Source organism: Perna viridis, chromosome 2 (genome assembly GCF_037379345.1).
Source record: "Perna viridis isolate PV_CMFRI_1.1 ecotype Kerala chromosome 2, ASM3737934v1, whole genome shotgun sequence".
Classification (NCBI taxonomy): domain Eukaryota; kingdom Metazoa; phylum Mollusca; class Bivalvia; order Mytilida; family Mytilidae; genus Perna; species Perna viridis.
The window spans coordinates 40,055,172-40,080,424 of NC_142446.1; the positions used below are offsets into that span (position 1 = coordinate 40,055,172).

Below are 25,253 nucleotides of genomic sequence, written 5' to 3' on the forward strand. Positions count from 1 at the left end.
GTATTGAATGATTGACTTTAAGTTAATTTTAATGAATTTCTTTTTCAAAAGTAGCATACAGCCGCGACCAAACAATGCCATGTAAATAAGATAATAAGTATAAAACAAAACTGTATTTTCTTTATAAAAAGTGTTGTGAATTGGCGATGGTGCAGTCGTCGTCGTATTACACCATAGTTATAGTATTTGCTAAATAAGCCGTTTTCCCCGATAATCTGTAGGTATTATCGACATTACTACAAACTTATTTCATTGAGTCAGCAAAATTCATTAGAATCAAAACTGAACAAATTTGGCAGCTAAAGCAGCTATAAAACTTCGACACTTTTCCATTTTATACTTCTTGTAATAGAATTGTTTTTGTAAAATTGGCCCAGGCAATATTGTAGTATTGTATATGTAGTACATGTGGAAGACTGACATAAATTTTGCAGTGAAGAAATTAAATAGATACAGAATATTTAGAGAAAAGGCCTTTTCGACATTACTGTCTTATCTCAACACATAGGAAATCAAAATTACTCAGCAATTGGATATAGCATATCTACAGAAAGAAAAATATTGCTCTTATTGTTTGTTTCTATTTATTGGTTATGCATTTAGCATGTTCTTTTTTTTCTAGAGCTTCCATTCCTTGCATTCCCTTGATTGTTCTTTTCAAATTATAGTTGATAAAGCAATGAACTTTTTTAACTTCATATCCTCTCAACGTCCACCACATCTTTCCTGGTGACATCCAAAAATTCCTCGGCTACTAACGTCTTCACAATCATCGCCCACACAGTCATTCTTCTGATCTTGTGTCTTTAGTAACTATAATATGAATTGATATCAGGTTTGTTCATTCTAAAGACACAGAACTTCGTATTATAATTAAAACTCTAAAACTTATTTAAATTGGCAGTAAGCATTCAGGAGATATTGCTTATTATATCATAGTTACTGTAATTTAATACATTATATGAACTTCGAAACTCGACACGTGTTTGTTTCTAAAATTGCAGTTGACCCTTGCTTTTTTTTGTTTCTAAACTTTCAAATTTTAACTGCGGCTTTACATCTTCATACCTATGATTTTCTTTGGAATTGTTATAAAATATTCACCAATCTAATCACCAGTCAGTTATTTTCACTATCTCATCGAATCGATTGTCGTTGTAAATTGATTGATTGTTGGGGTTTAACGCCCGAGCAGCAATATATAGCTATATTCAGACGATAGACATGAAATGGATGATGAAATGAAAAATGGGATAGGACACATGGATAATGGGGTCGACAAAGTTTGATTGCCACTTGAAATTGGGAGAGTTGAGTAGGGTCGGGCAATTTAGCCTCCTGTGGCGGAACCAAAAGGTTCCTACTCTGGGAGAGTACCACAGAAGGGTTCTTTAACGTACGAGGAACGTGGCATCTTTCCCAACACATTGCACCACTATGGTTTGCGGTCAGGTTTTCCGTATTATAGCCTGACGACCCCAGCATGAAGCACGCCAGGGATACCCCATTACACCACCTACAGCATACAACCCAGCTGCTGTGGGTAAAGCGCCCTAGCCCCCGGCCAGGGTTCTGAGCACTATTCAGTCGCCTCTTATGACAAAATAAGCGCTGCTGCGGGCCTATTCTTTTAATACCCGGACCCGCACGAGGCCGTTTTAAATTGAAAGATATATATGTTTTATAGTCTGTGATAGATAATCAGATTTGGAATGGATGATGCAACTTAAATATTGCATTAAGGGAAATTCAGTCATCGACATTTCAAAATGCTCCAATTTGGATGAAGTTTGATTTTTAGGCTGAAAATGATATGCTGAATCTGAAGTTTCAGATTTCCGGACCATCTGAAAGTAACCGTTGCCGTTGCGACTACTGTTCACGTTAAAACTTCAAAATGCTCCGATTTGGATGAAACTTGGTAATCATGTTTTCGGGTCATTGAGAGTGCAAAATAAAAGCAATCATGATCTTAGGAACTGTGTAATGTTCAGCTCTTAACTCGTATAACAGTTCAGTCATGTGTATATAACATATGCATATAAGATACGAATTTTGCTAAATTGGAAAATATTATTATAACTAACATAAAAACTTTATTTCAAAGTCTTCCTGAGTATTTTTTATTTTTTAAATGCCATTTTTTTCTCACAGAATATATATTTTTTATATGAATGCCCATTAGTATATCTGCAAAGTTACTGGAGTAAGGAATAATTTTAGTAAAATGTGTATTCCGTGCGTTAACTTATGACGAAACAGATTGTAGCTTCTCTTACGGAGATGTAACACCGAATAATTTAACACTATCTCCTATCAAGTTCACTTCAATTTTCGGTTACTAGACGTTCTCGTATGCAAAAAATCACTCCACTTGATAAAAGCGAACTTGCATTAAAATAAAAATATGTAGCCATTTTTAGAATAAATTGCTAAATTCTTATAAATACAACTACTTCAAATATTTAGTTTATATTGGTATAAATTGACATGCTAATGTAACCGTTCTTAATGCATGTCTTTTACAAAGTCTTAACATAGTCCCCGTGAGTTAGGTAATAAAGTTGTTTAACTAACTAAAGGTTTATAGGAATGTGTTATATTACGTAAATCCATTTATCCATCAAGAAATGTTTAATGCAAATATTTTGATATCGCAACCTCTCAACATTAGGAAGAACAATTTAAAAAAATAGCTTTGATATCACTATTAACGTGGAACGTCAGATTTCATATGAGGCCAGTGTATTTCACAGCTGGATAATATATTTAAACTTCAAGGGTTTTATTTAATATGAAAGTTGGTAAATATAGTACATGAATAAATTCATCTGAATGACGCAAATACACAAACCAAATATTTATCTTTTTAATACAAATAAGTTCCAATCAACTTGATTAGGGTTGGCATTTATATTGGTTTTAGATGTTTGAAAGTTATACGCAATATAGTGAACTAAATTCAACTTGATCCAGAATTATTTAGTTAAGAAAGTGGAACTTGGTGATCCAGAGGATTGTCCCCATTCTTTCAGTTCAAAACTTAATAAATTTCGTATCAAGTGTTGGTAAAATTAAGCAATTTTAAAATAGTCGTGAATCCCCTTGTTATAACCCCGCAAACAAAGTTTTTGGGGGTACATGTATGTAGGAATCACCCCGTCTGTCTGTATGTATGTCTTTCCGTCCGTCTGTACACATTTCTTGCCGGCGCAACTCCTCCTAAGCCGCTCAAGCGATTTTGATGAAATTTTGTAGGAATATTAGGCATCATATTTACCAAGTGTAGTTTACTTGTAGGAATATAGTAAATATCTGGTGACTTGAAAGGGGAATAATTGAATTTAAGGATTTTACATGTTAAAACCTCGTCATCTTAACTCTTCCTAAACCACTCATGCGAATTTGATGAAGTTGGGTATCACGTGTAGATATGCATGAAGAAATAAGTTACTGTATGATGACTTCAAAGGGGGATAATTCAACTTTACATGTTAAATACTTGCTAACGTAACTCCCCCAAAGCCGCTCAAAGGGTTTTGATGAAACTTTAAAGGGAAGTTAGACATCATATGTAGATTTGCATGAAGAAATAAGTTACTGACAAAAAACTCCAAAGGGAGGTAATTTAACTGACAGTTCATATATTTAAATTTATTTAAAGCGGGTCGTAGAATTCTCTTTGTGAGCTTGTTCGGTCTTTTCTAGTTTATTTCTGGATCGGGTCACCCCCTTTAAAGTAATTATGGACTCGTATGTTACAGCATATACAATCCTGTCGATGTAAAAATATTGACACCTTAGTTTATAGTGTCGAATCCACAGCATTTTTCACATATTGAAGCTGACCACTATCCGAAACTTTCAGCTGAATGAGGTAAACGTCAGACGTGTTTTACTGTAATTGAACATATCTAATAGTAAAAATGACAATCCTTTCGAAATATGACATCCATAGGTTTTTGTAATTATTAGTGTTCATTTTAAAAAAAGTCATATATATACGTAGAATCACAAAACCACAGAGTAAGTAGTTCAAAAGGTAGAAATTCCATTTAATACTTATATCGCCCTTTTAACTTCGATGTTTCATCTAGAAAGCCCAATATCTGGTAATGTTGAAATAAGTACAAACAATTAAAAATTTAAAAGTAAAATGTCCTTCTTCTACGTTAAAATTTGTTTCACTTATGATAGGAGTAGGTCCTCTTTTATTCTTGTCCTTCCAGCAATAGGCTTTATTCTATTTTTGTTTGTTTGCTGCGTTCTTGGTGGAATTTACAAAATACGATATATATACCATGTAAAGGTAGCCTAATGTGTAGTTACTTTACCTGTCTGTCTAGATGTCATATAAGCACCTATAAACACGCTTAAAGGGTAATGTGTTACAGAAATATCCGGTTGTTCATGTAAGAAGTACTATGGTACCAGCGGATGTTCACAATTTAATTCACAAACATATAGGGGGGAACTATTGGAGCAAATGGGCACTTTTCCCATTATTGATGTTAATAAGGTAATTTTTCTAACGTACCTTGTTCTTTCACTGGAAATGTTTTTTTACAATAATGGCTTAGTAAGTAAGTTATTTAGTTTTAATACCTTTTATGAACCAACATCATAGTTACTCACTTTATACAGTTTCCTTAACATAGCTACTAGGTCTTGCTCTCTTTTATCTGAATACTCATTTCTATCAGCTGTATCCTGGAATATAACTGTATTATAGTATCAAATTGTATTATAAGAGATGACATGTTAACGTATTGATAGGGCTACAAAACCAGTATACGTTTTGTTATGTTCTTTATTTTTGTTGCTGTGGGGGTTGAATGTTTTAAGAGCATATTGATTCTGTCTTTTTTGTTGTTTATGATTGTCCTATTTTTGTTTCGTTTGTTTTGTATGTGTATTTTTTTTTATACCTTTTTAGTCTTTTTACAATAGTGAAAATCAGTGCGTTGATTTTTATTTGTAACACGAAGTCTAAGCAATATAAAATACATATTGCCTTTGTCTGGCATATATGCCAGTATCAGCATAAATGGTTTAATCTCGTGTTATGATATCATTTAGACAAACTGTATGCTCTGTAACCACCTTTTATTTAAAGAGCGCAATCTTCCTTCAAACCTCAAGTTTTTGTGATATGATATTTTAGATAACATATTCTCTGATCAACCTAAGCGAAAATGGAGTTGTTGACGACTTTAAACGAAACTTTATATCAGCACTTGTGCGCGAAAATATTGAAAAAAAAAATTGTGAGAATTTTTAAATCTCATGAATTAAAAATACTGGTTATTCAATATAAACGGCGTTTAAATTACCCGAATGTTTTTTTTTTACTATTTGACAAATAAACTGTAACAAGTCGAATTTTGAACCTAAATTTCGCAAAATAAATCAAAATTCATTAATCAGAATAGGGTAAAGTATGTTGAAGTTTGGTTACAATATAAATATACTTACTTTCGTTCTTGATGTGTATGTATAAACTGTATCACACAAAATGATAGTAAGTATGAAACAAATCCACAAAATTTTCATCATTTAGCTTATAATTATACTGGTGAACATATACTTTTAAACTTGTATGGAATCAACTATTGCATATAAATTATTTACATAGTCGTCTCGGGTAATATGTAAAAGGTACATTTTTATGACATAAATAGTCACATTTAAATCATTTCATCAAAATCCGAGACGCGTTTTCATATTTCTGCATGAGAAATTTCAATAAAAGTATTTGTCATCCGAACTTGTACGAAAGGTAAAAGTTACCACTTAACGCCTACGAATATCAGTGTTCCCAATCAAACAATAAATTCATTATTGATATTTTTGTCCATTACTGTTGACCGATGTCTTAGCTATATAAGTAAAGTGTGTTATTTATGTTTTGAAAAAACACACATTTGCATACAAATTATTTACCCATCCAACTTAGTCCTAACGTGTTGCGATTAAGTCTTGGTACTTTCACTAAATAAGCAAATAGCCTAAAGAATGTCTTATGATTAACTCTAAAATTATGAAAATTTGCTCTTCTACTTCTTATTCTCTGAAGTGTAGTTGATACCCTTCCCCTTTCATTACCACCAATAAAGCCTATTTGGAATCGGGGTCCAAGAACAATTTTGCCAGTTTAGAGGAGAAATTGACAATTGTTTTTGGTTTATTGTTTGTTTGTTTGTTGGGGTTTAACGTCCGAGCAGCAATATTTCAGCTATATTCAGACGATGAACATGAAATTGATAAATGAACATGAAATGATGATGAAATGAAAGAGGGATGGGAAACAAGGACAATGGGGTCGAGAAATTTTGATTGCCACTGGAAATAGGGAGAGGTGGGTAGGGTCGGGCAATGTAGCCTCCTGTGGCGGAGCCCTATGGTTCCTACTCCGTGAGAATACCACAGTAGGGTTCTTTAACGTGAGAGAAACGTGGCATCTTTCCCAACACGGAGCACCACTATGGTTTGCGGTCAGGTTTTCCGTATTATAGCCTGACAACCCCAGCAAGTAACACGCCAGGGGTACCCCATTCAACCATCGGCGGCACACATCCCAGTTGCTCTGTGGGCAGAGCGCCCTAGCCCCCGGCTAGGGTTCTGAGCACTATTTAGTCGGTTTTAACGACAAGCTTAGCGCTGCTGCAGGCCTATTCTTTTAACACCCGGACCTGCACGGGGCGTTTTTGGTTTAATGATATTGTTAAGACTCATGGTTTAATTAAATACTTGTCTCATTTCGCTGTAAATTAGAGGGCATTTCTAAGTTTCTGTCAATGGCTGACATATTGCAAGAATTGTCACTCTTTGATACATTCAAAAAGATCGTAAGATGTTAATGAGTGGAAATTACATTTTTTTAAAACCGAGTCGTAAAAACCAAATGGTTAGTGTTGTCGCTCTTTGATACTATTTGACTGCTAAAGTATCTATTACGTAGATATACCAATATAATTAGTTTTATTTTTAATATTCAAGCTTAATTTTATTATGAATACAATGTTATTTTTGTCTAATAATAAACTTTTTAGTATGATATACCCTCCCTCCACGTTGAATGGGGGAGCACATTGATCATGTCCGTCTGCGCCTTTTGTGTTACAGCTTACGCTGCCGCAACATATCACAGCAATTTGATATTGTATCAGATTCGATCAATATCTACTCCCTGTTTGACGACATTGTTGACCATATGGTTTCTTTGATTTGGGCCCCGTGCAGGTCCGGGTGTTAAGAGAATAGGCCTGCAGCAGCGCTAAGCTTGTCGTAAAAGGCGACTAAATAGTGCTCAGAACCTTAGCCGGGGGCTAGGGCGCTCTGCCCACAGAGCAACTGGGATGTGTGCCCCAGGCGGTGGAATGGGGTACCCCTGGTGTATTACATGCTGGGGTTGTCAGGCTATAATACGAAAAACCTGGCCGCAAACCATAGTGGTGCACCGTGTTGGGAAAGATGCCACGTTCCTCACACGTTAAAGAACCCTACTGTGGTGTTCTGCCGGAGTAGGAACCATAGGGCTCCGCCACAGGAGGCTAAATTGCCTGACCCTACCCACCTCTACCTACTGGGTCGACAAATTTTGATTGCCACTGGAAATAGGGAGAGGTGGGTAAGGTCGGGCAATTTAGCCTCCTGTGGCAGAGCCCTATGGTTCCTACTCCGGGAGAATACCACAGTAGGGTTCTTTAACGTGTGAAGAACGTGGCATCTTTCCCAACACGGTGCACCACTATGGTTTGCGGTCAGGTTTTCCGTATTATAGCCTGACAACCCCAGCAAGTAACACGCCAGGGGTACCCCATTCAACCATCTGGGGCACACATCCCAGTTACTCTGTGGGCAGAGCGCCCTATACCCTGGCTAGGGTTCTGAGCACTATTTAGTCGCCTTGTACGACAAGCGTAGCGCTGCTGCAGCCTATTCTTTAAACACCCGGACCTGCACGGGTCTCCCTGTTCCAGAAACTTAAGTGTAAGAAGCCTAGAGCGAATCAAAAGTCAAGCTCTGGCATCACGTATCATTAGTGATATTAAAATTCCATACGCAGGTGCTGAAGGGATATTGCCACAGATGAAAAGAAAGTTGACAATACGGAATGAAAAGTCATTGCGTTTGTGGTAGTTTAGTCAGTAGTTTTCCGTTACCATCGATCTCTAAGTGTAGGTCAAGATATAGAGCTGACTTCACAGTGTCTATAGTATCTTTTACTTCAAGTTCTTTGGGGTAGATGCGATGTATCAAATCCCCGAAACTAGGATTGTTTAACGATAATACGTCATCGATATAGCGGAAACTGAGATTAAAGGATCTAGCTAAAGAATATTTCTTCTTTTGAATCAGATCAGTATAAAGTCAGTCTCATGACTAGATAGGTCAGCAAGTAGAAGAGTACAGTTTGTACAGTTGTTTCCATTGTAATGCCGACCGTTTGTTGAAAAAAAAAGCGTCCACCACACTGGACAAATATGTTGTCGATCAAACATTCTAGCATTTTCAAGACATCTTCGGTATATTTGGACGATGATTTGGATTTATGTTATACAAAGTATGAGTAATCTCTACAAAGAACTACATGCTTGTATCTAGTTGCACCGTCTTCTTGGAATAACAACGATGTATAATGTTTTTGAGTCGAGATTTTAACTGAGTAAGGGGAATAAAAGTATAAAGAGATGAAAAATCATAGATTTTAATGCTATTGTATTCTGATAATAATCTTGAATAAAGGGTCTTCAGAAGATCTTTCGAATTTTTCAGGATTCACATTGAATTAATATCACAAAAGGTGTAATAAGTGTCGTAGTAGGTTTGGAGACTCTTTGACAGTGTGAGTATAGACGTTAAGGTTTTGAAATAGGTTTTTTGGTACACTTTGTATATCCAGCTTTGTAGCGTTGTTTGTAAGAATTATTGTGTAGTTTATAGACGGTAGATCACAATCATCGTCTTTGGTAGAGACACAAAGAGGAGGATAAGACTTCGATTAAAGTATTGACGATCCAATTTTTCTGCAATTAACTGAAATTGAAAGTCATTTTGTTTGAATTATTTGGGAAGCAAGACAAACAATGATGGATACTCGGGTAGAAAATTCAGTTTGCTTATTCAAAAAACATAAACGTATGTTCATGCCTAATCAAAGACTATCAACGTATATCTAGATTTTGGATAGTATGGGTTTCTTGACCATTCAAAGAGTGCAAGCATATATACAAGGGTGCAATTTATTATATATTTTTTTGTATCATCGACACATATCCATGGGAGTGGGCTTTTCTAATCAAAGACTATAACTGTTATTGCGATTGAAGAATAAGTAAACTTATGATGTAGCAAATATTTTGAGTCATCATGCATAAATAATAGATAAAGTTGGATGAAAATGTCCTTTTGATCCTTTTTGCACCATCAATGGAAACGTACTAATAAGAAAGTTTCACCTACTTGCGTGGCTTCATGCCTCATTATCCAAACTGACGTTTCAAAGCGGATTAGACATTTAATTTTTATATACTTTGCTTTCCATCTTACACCACTTTCATCCAATTAAATGAGTTTAAAGGGAATAGACGGAATGTTTCACATAGTTTAATCTTCAATATAACATTAAATCAGATATTTGCGGAGTTCAAGATTTCAAATTAATAATTTGTGATTAGATATTTATCACGCTATTACGCTTAAAAGTGTTGAATTTTCTATCTCAATTTTCATTTTGCTTATTCTTTGATATTGAGTAATGTTTTATAATTTAAAATAATGAAATAAAATGTTTAAGAAATGCAAATTAATATTCAAAGTAAAAAAGATAGAAGATTTTGTTTTTCAATTCATAGTTCCTGCTCAATTTAAATTCCTAGTACAAACTTGGTGATTTTTTTAGCTACAAATACATATTAGTAATATTTTTCTTCTATTGCCAGTCATATTTAAGAATTTGCAACTACTATATGAATGGTATGGTATTTTAACAGACTGATGTCTCCATTGGTCAATGATGTGTACAATGTTTTTTTTTTCACTGACCAATGTCGTCAATAACACCGATTGAAAAAGCCCCGTGCAGGTCCGGATGTCAAAAGAATAGGCCTGCGGCAGCGCTCAGGTTGTCGTAAAAGGCGACTTAATAGTGCTCAGAAACCTAAACGGAGGCTAGGCTCTCTGCCGACAGAACAACTGGGATGTGTGCCCCAGGTGGTGGAATGGGGTACCCCTGGCGTGTTACATGCTGGGGTTGTCAGGCTATAATACGGAAAACCTGACCGCAAACCATAGTGGTGCACCGTGTTGGGAAAGATGCCACGTTCCTCGCACGTTAAAGAACCCTTCTGTGGTATTCTCACGGAGTAGGAACCATAGGGCTCCGCCACAGGAGGCTAAATCGCCCGACCCTACCCACCTCTCCCTATTTCCAGTGGCAATCAAAATTTGTCGACCCCATTGTCCTTGTGTCCCATCCCTTTTTCATTTCAGCATCATTTCATGTTCATTTTATCATCAATTTTATGTTCATCGTCTGAATATAGCTGAAATATTGCTGCTCGGACGTTAAACACCAACAAACAAACGAACAAAAATCCACCACCTGGGGCATACATCCCAGTTGCTCTGTGGGCAGAGCGACTTAGCCCCCGGCTAGGGCTCTGAGCACTATTTAGTCGCCTTTTACGACAAGCTTAGCGCTGCCGCAGGCCTATTCTTTTAACACCCGAGCCTGCACGGGGTGTTCTAGAAAAGGATTCTTTCCTGGTCAAACATTTTGATTATAAAAAGATATTTTATTCTAATACAGTCTTATGAACTTTAAACCAGAAAACAAGTAGTGTTCCTACTTAAAGTTTATCAAAATCATACAATTATGGTATCGTCTAACTAAATATGCCCCGTGCAGGTCCGAGTGTTAAACCCAAACAATCAATCAATCAATCCAACTAAATACAAGTCAAATTACTTCATCCTACATGAAGGTCCAGGGTATGCTTCTAAAGGAAATGGGATAAGCCTCTGAAGGTATTGGTGGTTGTTGTTGCTTTCTGTACTTGTTGCTGATGAAAAATAGGTTTGTTTGTTTGTTGGGGTTTAACGCCCGAGCAGCACTATTTCAGCTATATTCAGGCGATGAACATGAAGTAGATGATAAAATGAACATGAAAGGATGATGAAATGAAAAATGGGATGGGACACAAGGATAATGGGGTCGACAAATCTTGATTGACACTGGAAATAGGGAGAGGTGAGTAGGGTCGGGCAATTTAGCCTCCTGTGGCGGAGCCCTATGGTTCCTACTCCGGGAGAATACCATAGTAGGATTTTTTAACGTGGGAGGAACGTGGCATCTTTCCAAGCACTGTGCACCACTATGGTTTGCGGTCAGATTTTCCGTATTATAGCCTGACAACCCCAGCATGTAACACACCAGGGGTACCCCCATTCCACCACCTGGGGCACACAACCCAGTTGCTCTGTGGGCAGAGCGCCCTAGACCCCGGCTAGGGTTCTGAGCGCTATTTAGTCGCCTATTACGACAAGCTTAGCGCTGCTGGAGGCCTATTCATTTTACATCCGGATCTGCACGGGATAACATCAGATTTTAAATATGATAGCAATGACCTCACCGAGATATACCCAAAGTTCGGAAATGAGAGTGATATTTTCGATTTGGAATAAAAAATAGAAAGTTACAAAGTTTTTGTCACACCAAAGGGCATCTTTACAAGAAGATGATGCTTGATATATGTGAGACACTTATAAAGTGGCGACCACTTAATTTGTAAATGTAGAGTATGTCCAACTGGGAATATACATTAAAAACAGAAATAGACTGTTGGTATCATGTTTTTATCAAATCTGTATAATGAACTACACGAAATCCACCATAAACATTGGCAAAATTAACTTTGATTACTGACTATTCATGGGAGTCTTCAATTTCCCTGAAATATGTTGGAAAAACAATAATACCAGTGTGGAAGCAACTAGATTTCTTGAAATGACAAGAGACACATTCCTAATTCAACATGTTAAAAAGAAGAAAATATTTACGGGAGATGATCAACCAATCCTATTAGATCTAATTCTTACAAACGAGGAGGGCATGATAAACAGTATCGATCACAACGTTCCTTTAGGGAACAGTGATAAAGAAATGTTGGAATTTAATTTTAACTTTCGAAGCAAGAACGAAAAACATTCTGAACAAAGGTTACGTTTCTTTAAAGGAAACTATACAAACATCAACCAAAAACTTTAAATTGTAGATTGGGATTCAAAGTTGGCCAAAGATGATATCATTGATCTTTTGGAACAGTTTTGCCGATACAGTATCAATTGTTTATCAAGTAGCAAAGAGAGAAGCAAACTATTCAGTGAGAAAAGCCCAGTACAAATATAAACGGTCAATTGCCATCAACTCGAAGGAAGACAGTAAAATCTTTTGGAGATAATTCAATCCAAGATTATAACCAAGGAAAATATTCCTTGAATAGTAGACAAAAAACGAAACACTTTATTAAAATGATAAGATAAAAGTCAAGACAATGAATAGCTCTTTTTTCCACAGGGTATTTGCTATAGAATATTACCAAGAAAATGCACCACACCTGGATCCGAGAACAAACATTTCTAACAGAATGAAATCCAAAAACATCTTGAAAGAGTAATCAAGGGAACCAAGGTTATAGAGGTTATCAAAAGAATGTAATCCAGGGACAAAGACCAGACATGGAAAACAGACATACACAACAAAGAACATAAAGTAACTAAAATCATACATACAAAGTAACAAAAGTAAATGAGCAACTCGGACTCCAATAAAAACTGGGAGCATGGACCAGGTGCACCGGTAGGGTAAGCGTCCTCTGCTTTTCTAGGAACACCCGCCGAGTTGCTCATAAAAAGTCAAGTCCGGGGTAAACAAACGAGGGAAGGAGAACTATGACCCGTTGAATAAATCAGTTCTCATGATGCTGATGGATACACCATAACGATCCACGAGTTCATGATAACGACCATAAAACTTCTGTAGTGATGAAAAAGTCACCAAAATCTCCAGGACCTGATAAAGTGCATCCAAAACTGTTACAGAAAACAGCAAAAGAAATTTGAATTCAATTTACGAAGATGTTCACAAAATTTATGGAAAATTGTCCGACCCTATCCACCTCTCCCAATTTCCAGTGGCAATCAAAATTTCTCGACCCCATTATCCTTGTGTCCCATCCGATTTCTCATTTCATCATCATTTAATGTACATTTTTTCATCTACTTCATCTTCATCGCCTGAATATAGCTGAAATATTGCTGCTCGAGAGTTAAACCCCAACAAACAAACAAAACAAACGACAAGCTTAGCGCTGCTGTGGGTCTATTCTTTTGACACTCGGACCTGCACGGGGCAAAACAATGGAGTTATAAATGGTACAGAACCTGAATGGACTCCAGTTACCAGTGGAATCTCCAAAGGGGTGTTTTTGGACCCATATTGTTTACTGTTTACATAAATGACCTACCTGAATTGTATAAAATATAGCGAAAATCTCTGCTGATAATACTATGGTCCATGCAGTAATCAACAATGGGGAAGACCGACTCAACCTCCAAAACGATGTTGACAACTTGATAAATTGGTCTGACAAGTGACTCTTGAAATTCAATAAATCAAAATGCAAACATGTTCACTTCGGGCCAGACTACAAATTACCAGTACAAAATAGAAGAGGTTGACCATACAACAAGCGACCAAAGAGAAAGACTTGGGGGTTGTAACAGATAATAGAAATATTTGGGTTATAAATAGTTGAAACAAAATAATTATGGAATAATAATGCTCTTAAATATTTTAAATTACTCAAGTGTTTTCAAAAGGGGAAATAAAGAATGTAAGGCGTGTATATTTTAGAACTTGCTTCATGTCTTGCGCAGCCCGTGCAGGTCCGGGTGTCAAAAGAATAGGCATGTCGACCCTATTATCCTTGTGTCCCATCCCATTTTTCTTTTCTTTATCATTTCATGTCCATTTTATCATCCACTTCATGATTGATTGATTGATTGTTGGGGTTTAACATCCGAGCAGCAATATTTCAGCTATTTTCAGACGATGAACATGAAATGGATGATAAAATGAACATGAAATGATGATGAAATGAAAAATGGGATGGGACACCAGGATAATTAGGTCGACAAATTTTGATTGGCACTAGAAAAAGGGGAGGGATGGGTAAGGTCGGTCAATTTAGCTTCCTGTGGCGGAGCCCTATGGTTCCTACTCCGGGAGAATACCACAGAAGAGTTCTTAAACGTGCGAGGAACGTGGCATCTTTCGCAACACGGCGCACCACTATGGTTTGCGGTCAGGTTTTCCGTATTATAGCCTAACAGCCCCAGCATGTAACACGCCAGGGGTACCCCATTTCACCACCCTGGGCACACATCCCAGTTGCTCTGAGGGCAGAGCGCCTAGCTCCCGGCACTTTAGTCGCCTTTTACGACAAGCTTAGCGTTGCTGCAGGCCTATTCTTTTGACACCCGTACCTGTACGGGGCATCATCCACTTGATGTTCATCGCCTGAATATAGCTGCAATATTGGTGCTCGGGCGTTAAACCCTAACAATCAATCAATCAATCATGTCTTACGCCATAAAAAAATTTGTGTATCAACATACCAGTTTGGCTGCTGCCCCAAAGACTAATATGTCATATATGACAAATAACAATAAATGTACTTTATGAGAGAGCAACGATTTATCATATGTAAATGAAGAAGCGAATATAAAGAATATTTTACGAATTCATTGTGTACCATTATTATTCTACATCTCTTACGTATTTAAGTAGCAGTCTTTCTAAAAATCAGACAGGAAATGATGCATCCATGTCAAAAACCCACCGAATTAAATTTCATTTATTGTTCAGAGACATTTACTGATCACATAACCAGTCATAATTTTTCCTTCGGGTGTTGCGCTTTTGAGATAAAATTTATATAGATTGTACATGAAATAATCACTTTGCAAGAGTTATCTTGTTTTGCTTTGATTTGGTTGGTTTTAGTGGGAGATGGATTTATGATTTTCTCTAAAGATATGAATACAAAAAAAACTTCTGTTCCCTGAAAATATAGCATCCGAAGATCAAAAAAAAAACATTGTTTTGTGGGTTTTTCTACACCATGAATCACCTATACCGTACCGTGTTTGAATTTTATGTGGACTGGTACTTAAGTAAATTGTTATCTATTTGTTTCTACCTTCACCTTTGTGTTATTTAATTGTTGTTATTGATTTAAATATTGACACACTCCCGAACAAACAAATTATCACATCTTTCCGGGTGTCAAAAGAATAGGCCTGCAGCAACGCTAAGCTTGTCGTAAACGGCGACTAAATAGTGCTCAGGAACCTAGCCGGGGGCTAGGCGCTCTGTTCACACATCAACTGATATGTGTGCACCAGGAGGTGGAATGGAGTACCCCTGGCGTATTACATTCTAAGGTTGTCAGGCTATAATACGGAAAACCTGACCGCAAATCATAGTGGTGCACCGTGTTGGGAAATAAGCCGCGTTTCTCGCCCGTGAAAGAACTCTGCTGTGGTATTCGATAGGAGTAGGAACCTTTGCGCTCCGTCACAGGAGGCTAAATTGCCCGACTTTACCCTTCCACCTTTTTCTGGTGGCAATCAAAATTGAAAATACATACGTAGGCATTAAAATATATCATTGTGTTCAACATAATAACTAATCGTAGTGAAATTGTTATTGGTGGCCTTTTTAGGTGACTATGCAATAACCTTTTTTTTTTTTAATTAAGGTTCCAAACTAGAACTATTATTTTTTTTTCTTTTCCCCCCTTAAATGTTAAATGATTGTAACATATGTAAACGTAGTATGGTGATGGCATCGTTCAACCTTAATTGCAGCCATTTGCACGTACACAATTAAATAGAGGGCAAGAATAATTGTTAGGTTTACATACACTTTTGTAATTCAAATTAAAAAGAAATTAAAAAAAACCATATAATTTGTATATCTTAAACACTAGAGATGATCTTTTTTAGTATTTAAGCCAGGTTTGGTAAATTAGATTGTGAATGTTGTGATTCCGAAGTTCAGATCATAACATTATCACAGAACAGTATTTTGTCAAATGTAAGAGGAGTCCAGTTTTATTTTTTAGGATGTGAAGTTTCTGATCTTTTTTTGTTTCTAGTAACAAGAAAAAACTGCCAGGAAAGAGCCGTACTTCTTTGAACGAGTAACTGAAGATCGAATTCATTAAGCTTGCCGCTAACTTTAAATTGACAAATAGCAATCGTTATTGCAGCACATCTTCATGCTAAGCAAGAGATGAGGATCTCATCCTCTGAGTGAACGAAGAAAATTTTGTCTTTTATACACAGGTGATTGGAAGATGTTCAAAATATCTTCATCATACATTTTACCTTTAAAGGTACACCACTTGTACATATGAAGAGTATTTCTCTAATGACATATTCCATGACACAAATCCGGGAAAAGGTTGACTATATATATACAAAAGTCACCCTCCTCGTTGCGAATGGCGAAGGTGTTAATCCGATCGTTGGCTATATATGCTGGGAAGTTTTACTACAACCTCAAAGCATTTTCAAAGAACTACACCTGTGAACATTTTGTTATTATATTAATGACAACATCAGAAACCACAGAAGACATGGATTTGGACACTTTTCAAGGCAAAATGAATAGTATTGACAATTCGACAACTTTATGTAATTCATCAGAAAATGAAATAGAACTTTACCATAAAGTTGTCTATATGTTCTCAACCACCGTGATTGTTCTCGCTGGAAGTTGTATCAATTCATATGTACTTTTTGCAATACGAACACATATGACTCTGCAAACATATGCTAATGGTTTGGTTGTTAATTTATGTGTTGCTGATCTGCTCACAGAAAGTTTTCTATTTGGACGGACCGTCTCTCGAATATACGAATCGACTCTTCTGTTAGCAATTTGTGATCGTGCCTTGTGTGCTTCATCGTGTGTAACAATTATGATGGTAACAGCAATATCCGTTGACAGATTTGCCAGCTTGAAATATTCCTTAAACTACTCATCAAGAATGACTGGTATTAAAGTACTCATAGTTGTTGTCATTTGTTGGGTGTACTCGCTTGCTATTTCTTTGCTTCCAGTTCTATTTAACTTGGTACCTAGTCTTCTGAGCAATATTTGCGACAAAAAATTCCTTGTGTCATTCGATGTTGCAATTCTAACAGAGAAAATATCAGTGTCTTTATTATACTTTCCGTGTCTTGTAATTACAATGGTGTCTTACTTTAAGATTTACCGTATAGCTAGATACCATTCTAGAACTATTGAAGCAGTTGACAGATCCGTTTTCTATAATTACCCAAACCATCGCGTACAGCGGAGCATTAAATATGTTCAAACAATAGGTTTCGTTCTAGTACCTTTGTTTGTTTTTACTTTGCCAGTAAATATAAGTAGAATAATATATCTGGTGGATGAAAAAATTCATTATTACTTGTTAATTGTGTCAATAATTAACACTATTTTAAATCCGTTTACCTACGCCTACAACAGATCTGAGTTTCAAAGTGCGATGAATCCTCCGACGCCATTGCCAGCCCTGGACCTTCAAAGGCGAGAAGAGGAAGAAGCTGAAATACTCTCCATTATATTCGGAAAGGATTGTAACGAGTCAAAGCGGCAATCTACTGCATCACGAACCTCACGGGATGTAGGAAAAACTTGTCAGACATCTGATAACTGTTCTTGGAAAGGTTTCGAGAGACGGAAAAATAATTCTGTACATACTATCTCATTAAAAGTAAATGATGAAAATGGGGATATGCAGTTGACTATTGAAGACTTGGATTACCAAAATGAATCACGTCCAAGCCTACAACTAAGTGTCGAACAGTTTGGCCAAAAGAAGCGTCGTGTCACCTACTGTCGGTCTTTTAGCACAAATTCGTTTTCTATTCAGGAGAAGTCAGATCCTGAAAAGGTAAAAGGAGATGTTTCCTCACCTAAACAAAATATAGAAAAACTAGATGTCGTCTCTCTTTAACAAATTGAGTCTAATATACTTCTATTAAAAAGTTAATTTTTGCATTTTGTTGCGACTTATTAATATTTCTTTCGTCATTATTCGTTGATAACCTTTTTTCAACTGTCATAATAGTCAGCATTACTTTGGTTCAGTGGTCTTTGAACGTTCCATAACAATAAGGTGCTTATTTATTTTTTGCTGTTCAGTATAAGAAGTTAAAAAGTTAAACAGAATTGTAATTTGTTTATTTAGTTGTTCACAATAAAGCTTTACTACTCACCGTCATATAACCCTGTACATACAAAGTTCTGAAATTATTCTAGTAATATCTTTATATCACTGATATATTAATCATAGTTTTATAGACACATAAAAAAACAGCAAGACATAAAATCATAATGTAATTTCAAAAGACCAGGAGCATTATAATAATGCAGTGGTATATGGTTGTAACTCTATGACATATAGACATATCAATATTTTTCCGCATACATTGAACATTTAGCCTTCTCCTTGTGCTGAAAATAAGGTAGTTTTAACGGTATACTTCATGATCAAAGGAAAGTGTAATGTTCGCTATCATTTAACAGTTCTACCTGTGTAAATGTATCAGGTGACAAAATGATAACAACTTAATAGTTCACTTTGCAGTATGTTCGGCCTGCCTGGTCGCTGTTAATCTTATCTGCTATACACAAGTTCAATAACAACAAAGGCTCAGTCTCACAATCCACATTGTCAAAGACCAAATGTTTAGTCAAAAGCGAAGTCAGTTTTAGATATGTGTGTATTATGTATATTTCTATAAAGATGTTACTTTTTGCGCACAAGAGTAAGTTCCAGAATCCAACGGAAATGTCGAATTTTTTTCACATTTCAATATTTCTCTTCTATATTGACCCGTTTTTTTTTCTGTTTCTTTTTTTATTTGTTTTTGTTCGATTTGTTTCGATTTTGTCTTCTTTTCTTTGTGGAGAGCCGTATTTTCTGTTTTCCCTGTGTAGTCTTTATCCCTCCCTTCCACTAAAATCTTTGTTCTCTTGATTACTCTTTCTTTATCTTTAGTTTTTATATGTAATTATATTTATTCTGTTCGATAAATCGTGTATGCAGATTGTCTCTGTTTCCTGTTTTCACGTAAATGCTATGTACTTGCATTCCGGTATATTTGTTTTGTCCTATTATTAATGATGCGTCGGAAGTTTTTTGCCGACGTTAACAAACCAATGTAACGATGGGAAACATTTCAACTTTACATGATATAAAAATTAAACAAGGATAGGTAAATTATATTAATTCACAGAAATCGATGATTTATTCATCTCTTTTGTTATAATAGTGCCATACAAACAACAGACTTCGATATAAAAATGATACATAGTCCAAGTAACATCAATGAGATGTCACAGCCAAAGCAAAATCACAGACTTGACAGTCAAGGAAATAACTTATCAACGACACTAGAAATTGAAACAGCAGGCAAAATATATAAGTAAAGGGACTGAAAGAAAAACACTCAGAAAGCTAAAATGAGCAACATAGATTCATCTTTTCACAATAGTAAGATACAATTTACGTAGGTTTTTAAATATTGGCTTGTACATTTTTCTAGATTTACTGTAAAAACTGGAAAATGTAATTATATGTAAAATGTAATAAAGATTTTCAGTTAACAGAGAAAATTTCTTTAAACTTAATTTCAACTAAACTACTTTTCATATAAAATATATGTTAATATTACATAGAGTTATAAAAGTCCAATTCGTCGGATGTTTTAATGCAAATTCAATAATCTAAAATTATCACGCATCCGCTTATGTTAATACCGTTCATTCGTTTGGTGCGTGTTTCATTCTATGCACGTCTTCTGTGTATGTTCAAAACAAAAAGAAAATTCCTGTCTTCTCAGATTGATCAAACACCCATTATTATATTAATCTAAATCCAAAAATGTAAACATTCGCAGCGATCGCCAAAAGGCTTTCACCAAGTGTTAACACGCACCTGAAAGTAAGATCTGAGAGGCACCGACAACGAATGTAATAAAATTAACAAATAACAGAACGATAACAAACTGAAAGTAATATTAAGGTACCAATACACATCAATGACAAACATCTTTTGACACGTAACAGGCGCATAAATTCTGCTTTTGGGTTAAACTTATGTTATAACTATGGTTGTTTGTCCTATATTTGTTAAGGTTCACATCACTTAATTGTATATATGTAAGCTCTCCAGGTATCAAATGTATTGACCAATAAGAATCCAGTATCTTTATTATAATGAATACAGTTGGGACATTCAGTGTTCACTATTTCGTTACATGTCTTTCCGTTAGGAGAAATTACCACTATAGTGTTCGAACGTTCCCCAGCAACATAGATATAACAATATTCATCCACTGCAATCCCAGCAGGTGTTTCTAGTAAACTCTCATCATGGAATATAAAAATTACGTTGTCGTTTGAATCCAAAACAGTAGTTTTTGTTTGTAGTTAACTTCGTGTAGTATAGCATGTCTTTGTGTGCCACAAGGTATGTTTAAAAATCAACGTCCTCGTCACTTATTACATTTGAGCATGTTTTTGTTTCTAAGTTCAGTCGCCTGATTCCAGAGTAAAGCTGGATGAAAATGACAGCACCGTCTTGGTATGTTATCAATAATGGTGCTATGTTGGATAGTTCATTATCAGTAGATATTGCTTTGACAATTGCACTCGTATTTATATCAACGATGGAGATGATGTTCTTACCAGCGTTTGATACAGCAAAATGTGTTTCGTCCAAAACTGCGACTCCATAGACTCCTTCTTTTTCGGTGAAATCAATAGTTGATCTGCCCAGTGCGTCTGGATTATACGTAAGAACTTGATCCCTGCGGTAGTCACAGAATACCATAACTCCGATTGGAAATGAACAACAACCGCAATAGCCGCCAGGGTTTTCTTGTTCTGGCAAAGTAAACTTTTTGAAGTTTGAGACCTGTGGGCATTGTAATCGAGACAATCATCAGCGCCTGATTTGTTTGAACGTCTTTTATTTCTTCCATTTGCCGATTCTTCATTATTTCGATTTCTCCTATGTTCTTTAGTTTTAAAATATTATCAATTGTACTACTTTCTAGATAAACATCAGTGTACTAGAGGTTACCACCTACGCATTGTTGTTTTAGGAAAAAGTTCGCATTTTCAACACTTTTCTCCAAATTCGGCAAATGCCGAATGGGAGTTAGGTTTGCACTCCGTCTGTCAGTCAGTCCGTCAGTCACACTTGGTTTTCCGGACTTTTTTTGTAATGCCTCATCCAATTGATTTCATAATTGGTATATAGTCTTATTATGACAAGTTACAAGTTAAGTTCGAATGACGTTACGGTTGAACGTTTTTTACAGAAGTTATAGCCCTTGGACATAGAAAATTTCATGAAATTTTATGTTTTCCGGACTTTTTTGTAATGCCTCATCCGATTGATTTCATATTTTGTATATAGTCTTATCATGACAAGTTACAAGTTAAATTCGAATGACATTATGGTTGAACGATTTTTACAGAAGTTGTGGCCCTTGGACATAGAAATTTTATGAAATTTTATGTTTTTCGGACTTTTTTTGTAATGCTTCATCCAATTGATTTCATATTTGGAATATAGTCTTATCATGACAAGTTACAAGTTAAGTTTGAATGACCTTACGGTTGAATGATTTTTTACAGAAGTTATGGCCCTTGGACAGAAAATTTCATGAAATTTTGTTTTCTGGACTTTTTTTGTAATGCCTCATCCAATTGATTTCATAATTGGTATATAGTCTTATCATGACAAGTTACAAGTTAAGTTCCAATGATGTTACGGTTGAATGATTTTTACAGAAGTTGTGTCCCTTGGACATAGAAAATTGCATAAAATTTTATGTTTTCCAGACTTTTCATTGTAATGCCTCATCCAATTGATTTCATATTTGTTAGCTAGTCTTATCATGACAAGTTACAAATTAAATTTAAATATTATTGCGGCAAAATGGTTTATATGGAACTTATGGCCCTTTGACATAGAAAATTACATAAAATTTTATGTTTCATCATTTTGATGCAAATTGCTGCTGTCATTCTAGACTTATTTGCCCTTTAATTCATAATAACGAACTTTTTTTCATCTTTCCAGGTGATAGAGAGAGAATGTCTTTATGCAGCTTTCTATAATGCAAAAATGTTATTATCTACTGTAAAATGAAGCTCAGGTTTGATTTTGATGGAATTTGCTTTTGCTGTTCAAGAGTTATTTTCTCTTGATTGTTAGGAAATAACGCCATCCATTGTTAGTTCACATATATAAAAAAAATCTCATAAAGGCAATGAGTTCAAAGGCCGAAAGGGGATACTGTATTGCATCAGCAATACTGTCAGAATGCTTGTTCTCTATGTTCTTTGCAAAACAAATCTGTATTAATTATAAAAGAAGGTAATTTTTCATAAGGTATAGTATTGTGGTAACATGTAGGTGAAAGTAGAAGGTGATGCTAAGAACAAGACGTACACGCGAATTCTTCACATACAGGGCACCAAGTTGTTGGGCTGGACTTTGTGTCCTTTTGGACACAAATGCTGCATATTGTCATTTTTCTGAATTGAACTAATTGATAAAATGAATATTTGTAATTCATCAGGCACCTGGCCCATGTTCCAAGCGCTTAATGGAGAACAGTTTGTTACTTTTCTTCTAAGTATAACGCCCCGTGTAGGTTCGGGTGTTAAAAGAATAGGCCTGCAGCAGCGCTAAGCTTGTCGTAAAAGGCGACTTAATAGTACTCAGAACCCTAGCCGGGGGTAGGACGCTTTGCCCCAGGTGGTTGAATGGGGTACCCCTGGCGTGTTAAATGCTGGGGTTGTCAGGCTATAATACGGAAAACCTGACCGCAAACCTAGTGGTGCACCATGTCGGGAAAGATGCCACGTTCCTTGCACGTTAAAGAACCCTACTGTGGTATTCTCCCGGAGTAGGAACCATAGGGCTCCGCCACAGGAGGCTAAATTGCCCGACCCTACCCACCTCTCCCTATTTCCAGTGGCAATCAAAATTTGTCGCCCCATTGTCCTTGTGTCCCATCCCTTTTTCATTTCATGTTCATTTTATCATCAATTTCATGTTCATCGTCTGAATATAGCTGAAATATTGCTGCTCGGACGTTAAACCCCAACAAACAAACAAACAATCTAAGTATAACTTTTCTTTAAGTTTCTGTGTAAATGTCGTTTGCTGTTCGGTCTTTTGTTTCATTTTAGTGTCTTTGTTTCGAGATTTCTTATATTTGAAAGGGTATCTGGTGACCTATTGCAGCAGATCTATCACAACCCCCGTCAAAAGGTATCCACATATAGGTCAACACAACATTTTATTGTTAAGTCTACCGTAAAATTCCGGTGGGTTGAATCGAACACGTTGTAGGAACAAAAGGGCTCGGCCACAGGAGGCTAAATTACCCGACCCTACCCACCCACCTCTTCCTATTTCCAGTGGCAATCAAAATTTCTCGACCCCATTGTCCTTATGTCCCGTCCCATTTTTCATTTCATCACCATTTCATGTTCATTTTATCATCCACTTCATTTTCATCGCCTGAATATAGCTGAAATATTGCTGCTTGGGCGTTAAACCCAAACAAACAAACAAACTAATTTTGGGAAAGACAAAATAAGGGAAACCACAAATATTGGTACCACCACGAACAAAATTAAGTAATACGAATTCATCTGCATACATCTGCAGATATGTACTAAGATTTAAATAGATTGGCCATTTGAAAGTTCGAATTCTAAGAGCGTCAAATCTTCCTAAATAATTCTGACTGTCGTCCATCACTCGACGACATTTTGTGAACAGTTTAAATCAAGATCATTCTTTTGATTCTTTTTTTTTATGATTTTTATTCTTTAGAATTATCTCGGATCCTTTTGGTTCGCACGTTCATAATCTTAAGTTCAAGGGCAAAGTGTAATACCGCTAAGTATGTTACGCCTCGCGTTGACCTATACTGCTTATTTATATAACATACAGACTGATTCTGTGAAAAGTAAAAGAGTAATCAAGGGAATCAAAATTCGAGCGGAAATCAAAAGAATATATTCCAAGAATAAATACAGACACACACAACAAAGCCAAATATAAAGCGTCTTCAGTTTTTCTAGAAACACCTAAAATGTCTCGTAAAAGTAAACTTCACCTGTAATTTAGTTACCGTGGTACATGTAGGAGATATATTGACGTATTTCTGCTTATTTTACAAGTTTAAGTTTAAACATTTTATTTGTAATAAACAAAATGGATCATACACAAGAAAAATAGCATACTTATGAAGTCTTCTCCTGAAATAATAATAATTACAATAAAGTATAGGAATACAAATTCAATAGTGTTATTTATGTTTTACAAAGTTCAGACGAGACAGTAACAATATAACATTAGGTGATGTGGTGAGATTTGATGTGATGTGTACTAATTCAGCTCAAGGAATAAGGAACTTTTCGTGCATTTAACGAAGGAATATACACAGTCCAACACAACCTGATATTGTTTGTCTGATAGATTTTCTGCAAGACCAACAAGTAGATGTAGATCTATATTGCAAAATTCAAGAACCCACTGTAGGTCGCTCATTAGTTTGGTTCTTGAATTGTTATAAAGAGGGCATACAAAAAAGTAATGGTGAGCAGTGTCTTAAGTATGACCACAATGACACGATGGACGTTGTATAATATAGACTCTATACAAATCAAAGTTTAAAAAGGATGAAGAATTACGAAGTTGAGATCAATATATTTATATTTCTTGAGCCGTTGCAAAAATGTTTGGGAACAGATAAATTATCACTGGTGCTCAGTAAACACGATTTAAATTGTTTGGGTTACTGAATCTCCCTTAATGTTTTATCTAGTTTATTCCATTCAACTATTGTTGATGGAAAAAAGGATTCACAGCCTACAAATTGAACAATGATATCTTCACCATTCCGAAGCGGATATACTGTAGTAGATTGAATCTTCGGTGGCATTAGATCTTGTAAATAATCTGGAGCCATTTTATTATAAATTTTATGAAATACATTTATTTTTTTACGTTTTTTTCGATCTTCTAGTTTTTCCCATCCGATTTCTCGATATACTTGCTCCGATTTGGTGC

The 25,253-nt window shown here is 35.8% G+C and overlaps 1 protein-coding gene and 1 long non-coding RNA gene across 2 annotated transcripts; one reads left to right on the top strand and one right to left on the bottom strand.

The window, feature by feature from the left end:
• Nucleotides 1-567: 567 nt before the first annotated feature.
• LOC148625027 (uncharacterized) lies at nt 568-5,709 on the bottom strand. Its single transcript, XR_015919835.1, has 3 exons — nt 5,476-5,709; nt 4,636-4,710; nt 568-813 (listed from the first exon to the last, which is right to left on the bottom strand). It is a non-coding gene; the product is annotated as an uncharacterized LOC148625027 (long non-coding RNA).
• On the top strand, nt 4,164-18,124 carry LOC148625028 (adenosine receptor A2b-like). Its single transcript, XM_088568214.1, has 2 exons — nt 4,164-4,519; nt 16,227-18,124. The coding sequence occupies exon 2, from the start codon at nt 16,575-16,577 to the stop codon at nt 18,096-18,098; it is 1,524 nt and encodes a 507-aa protein (XP_088424340.1). The 5' UTR covers nt 4,164-4,519; nt 16,227-16,574; the 3' UTR covers nt 18,099-18,124.
• Nucleotides 18,125-25,253: the final 7,129 nt, after the last annotated feature.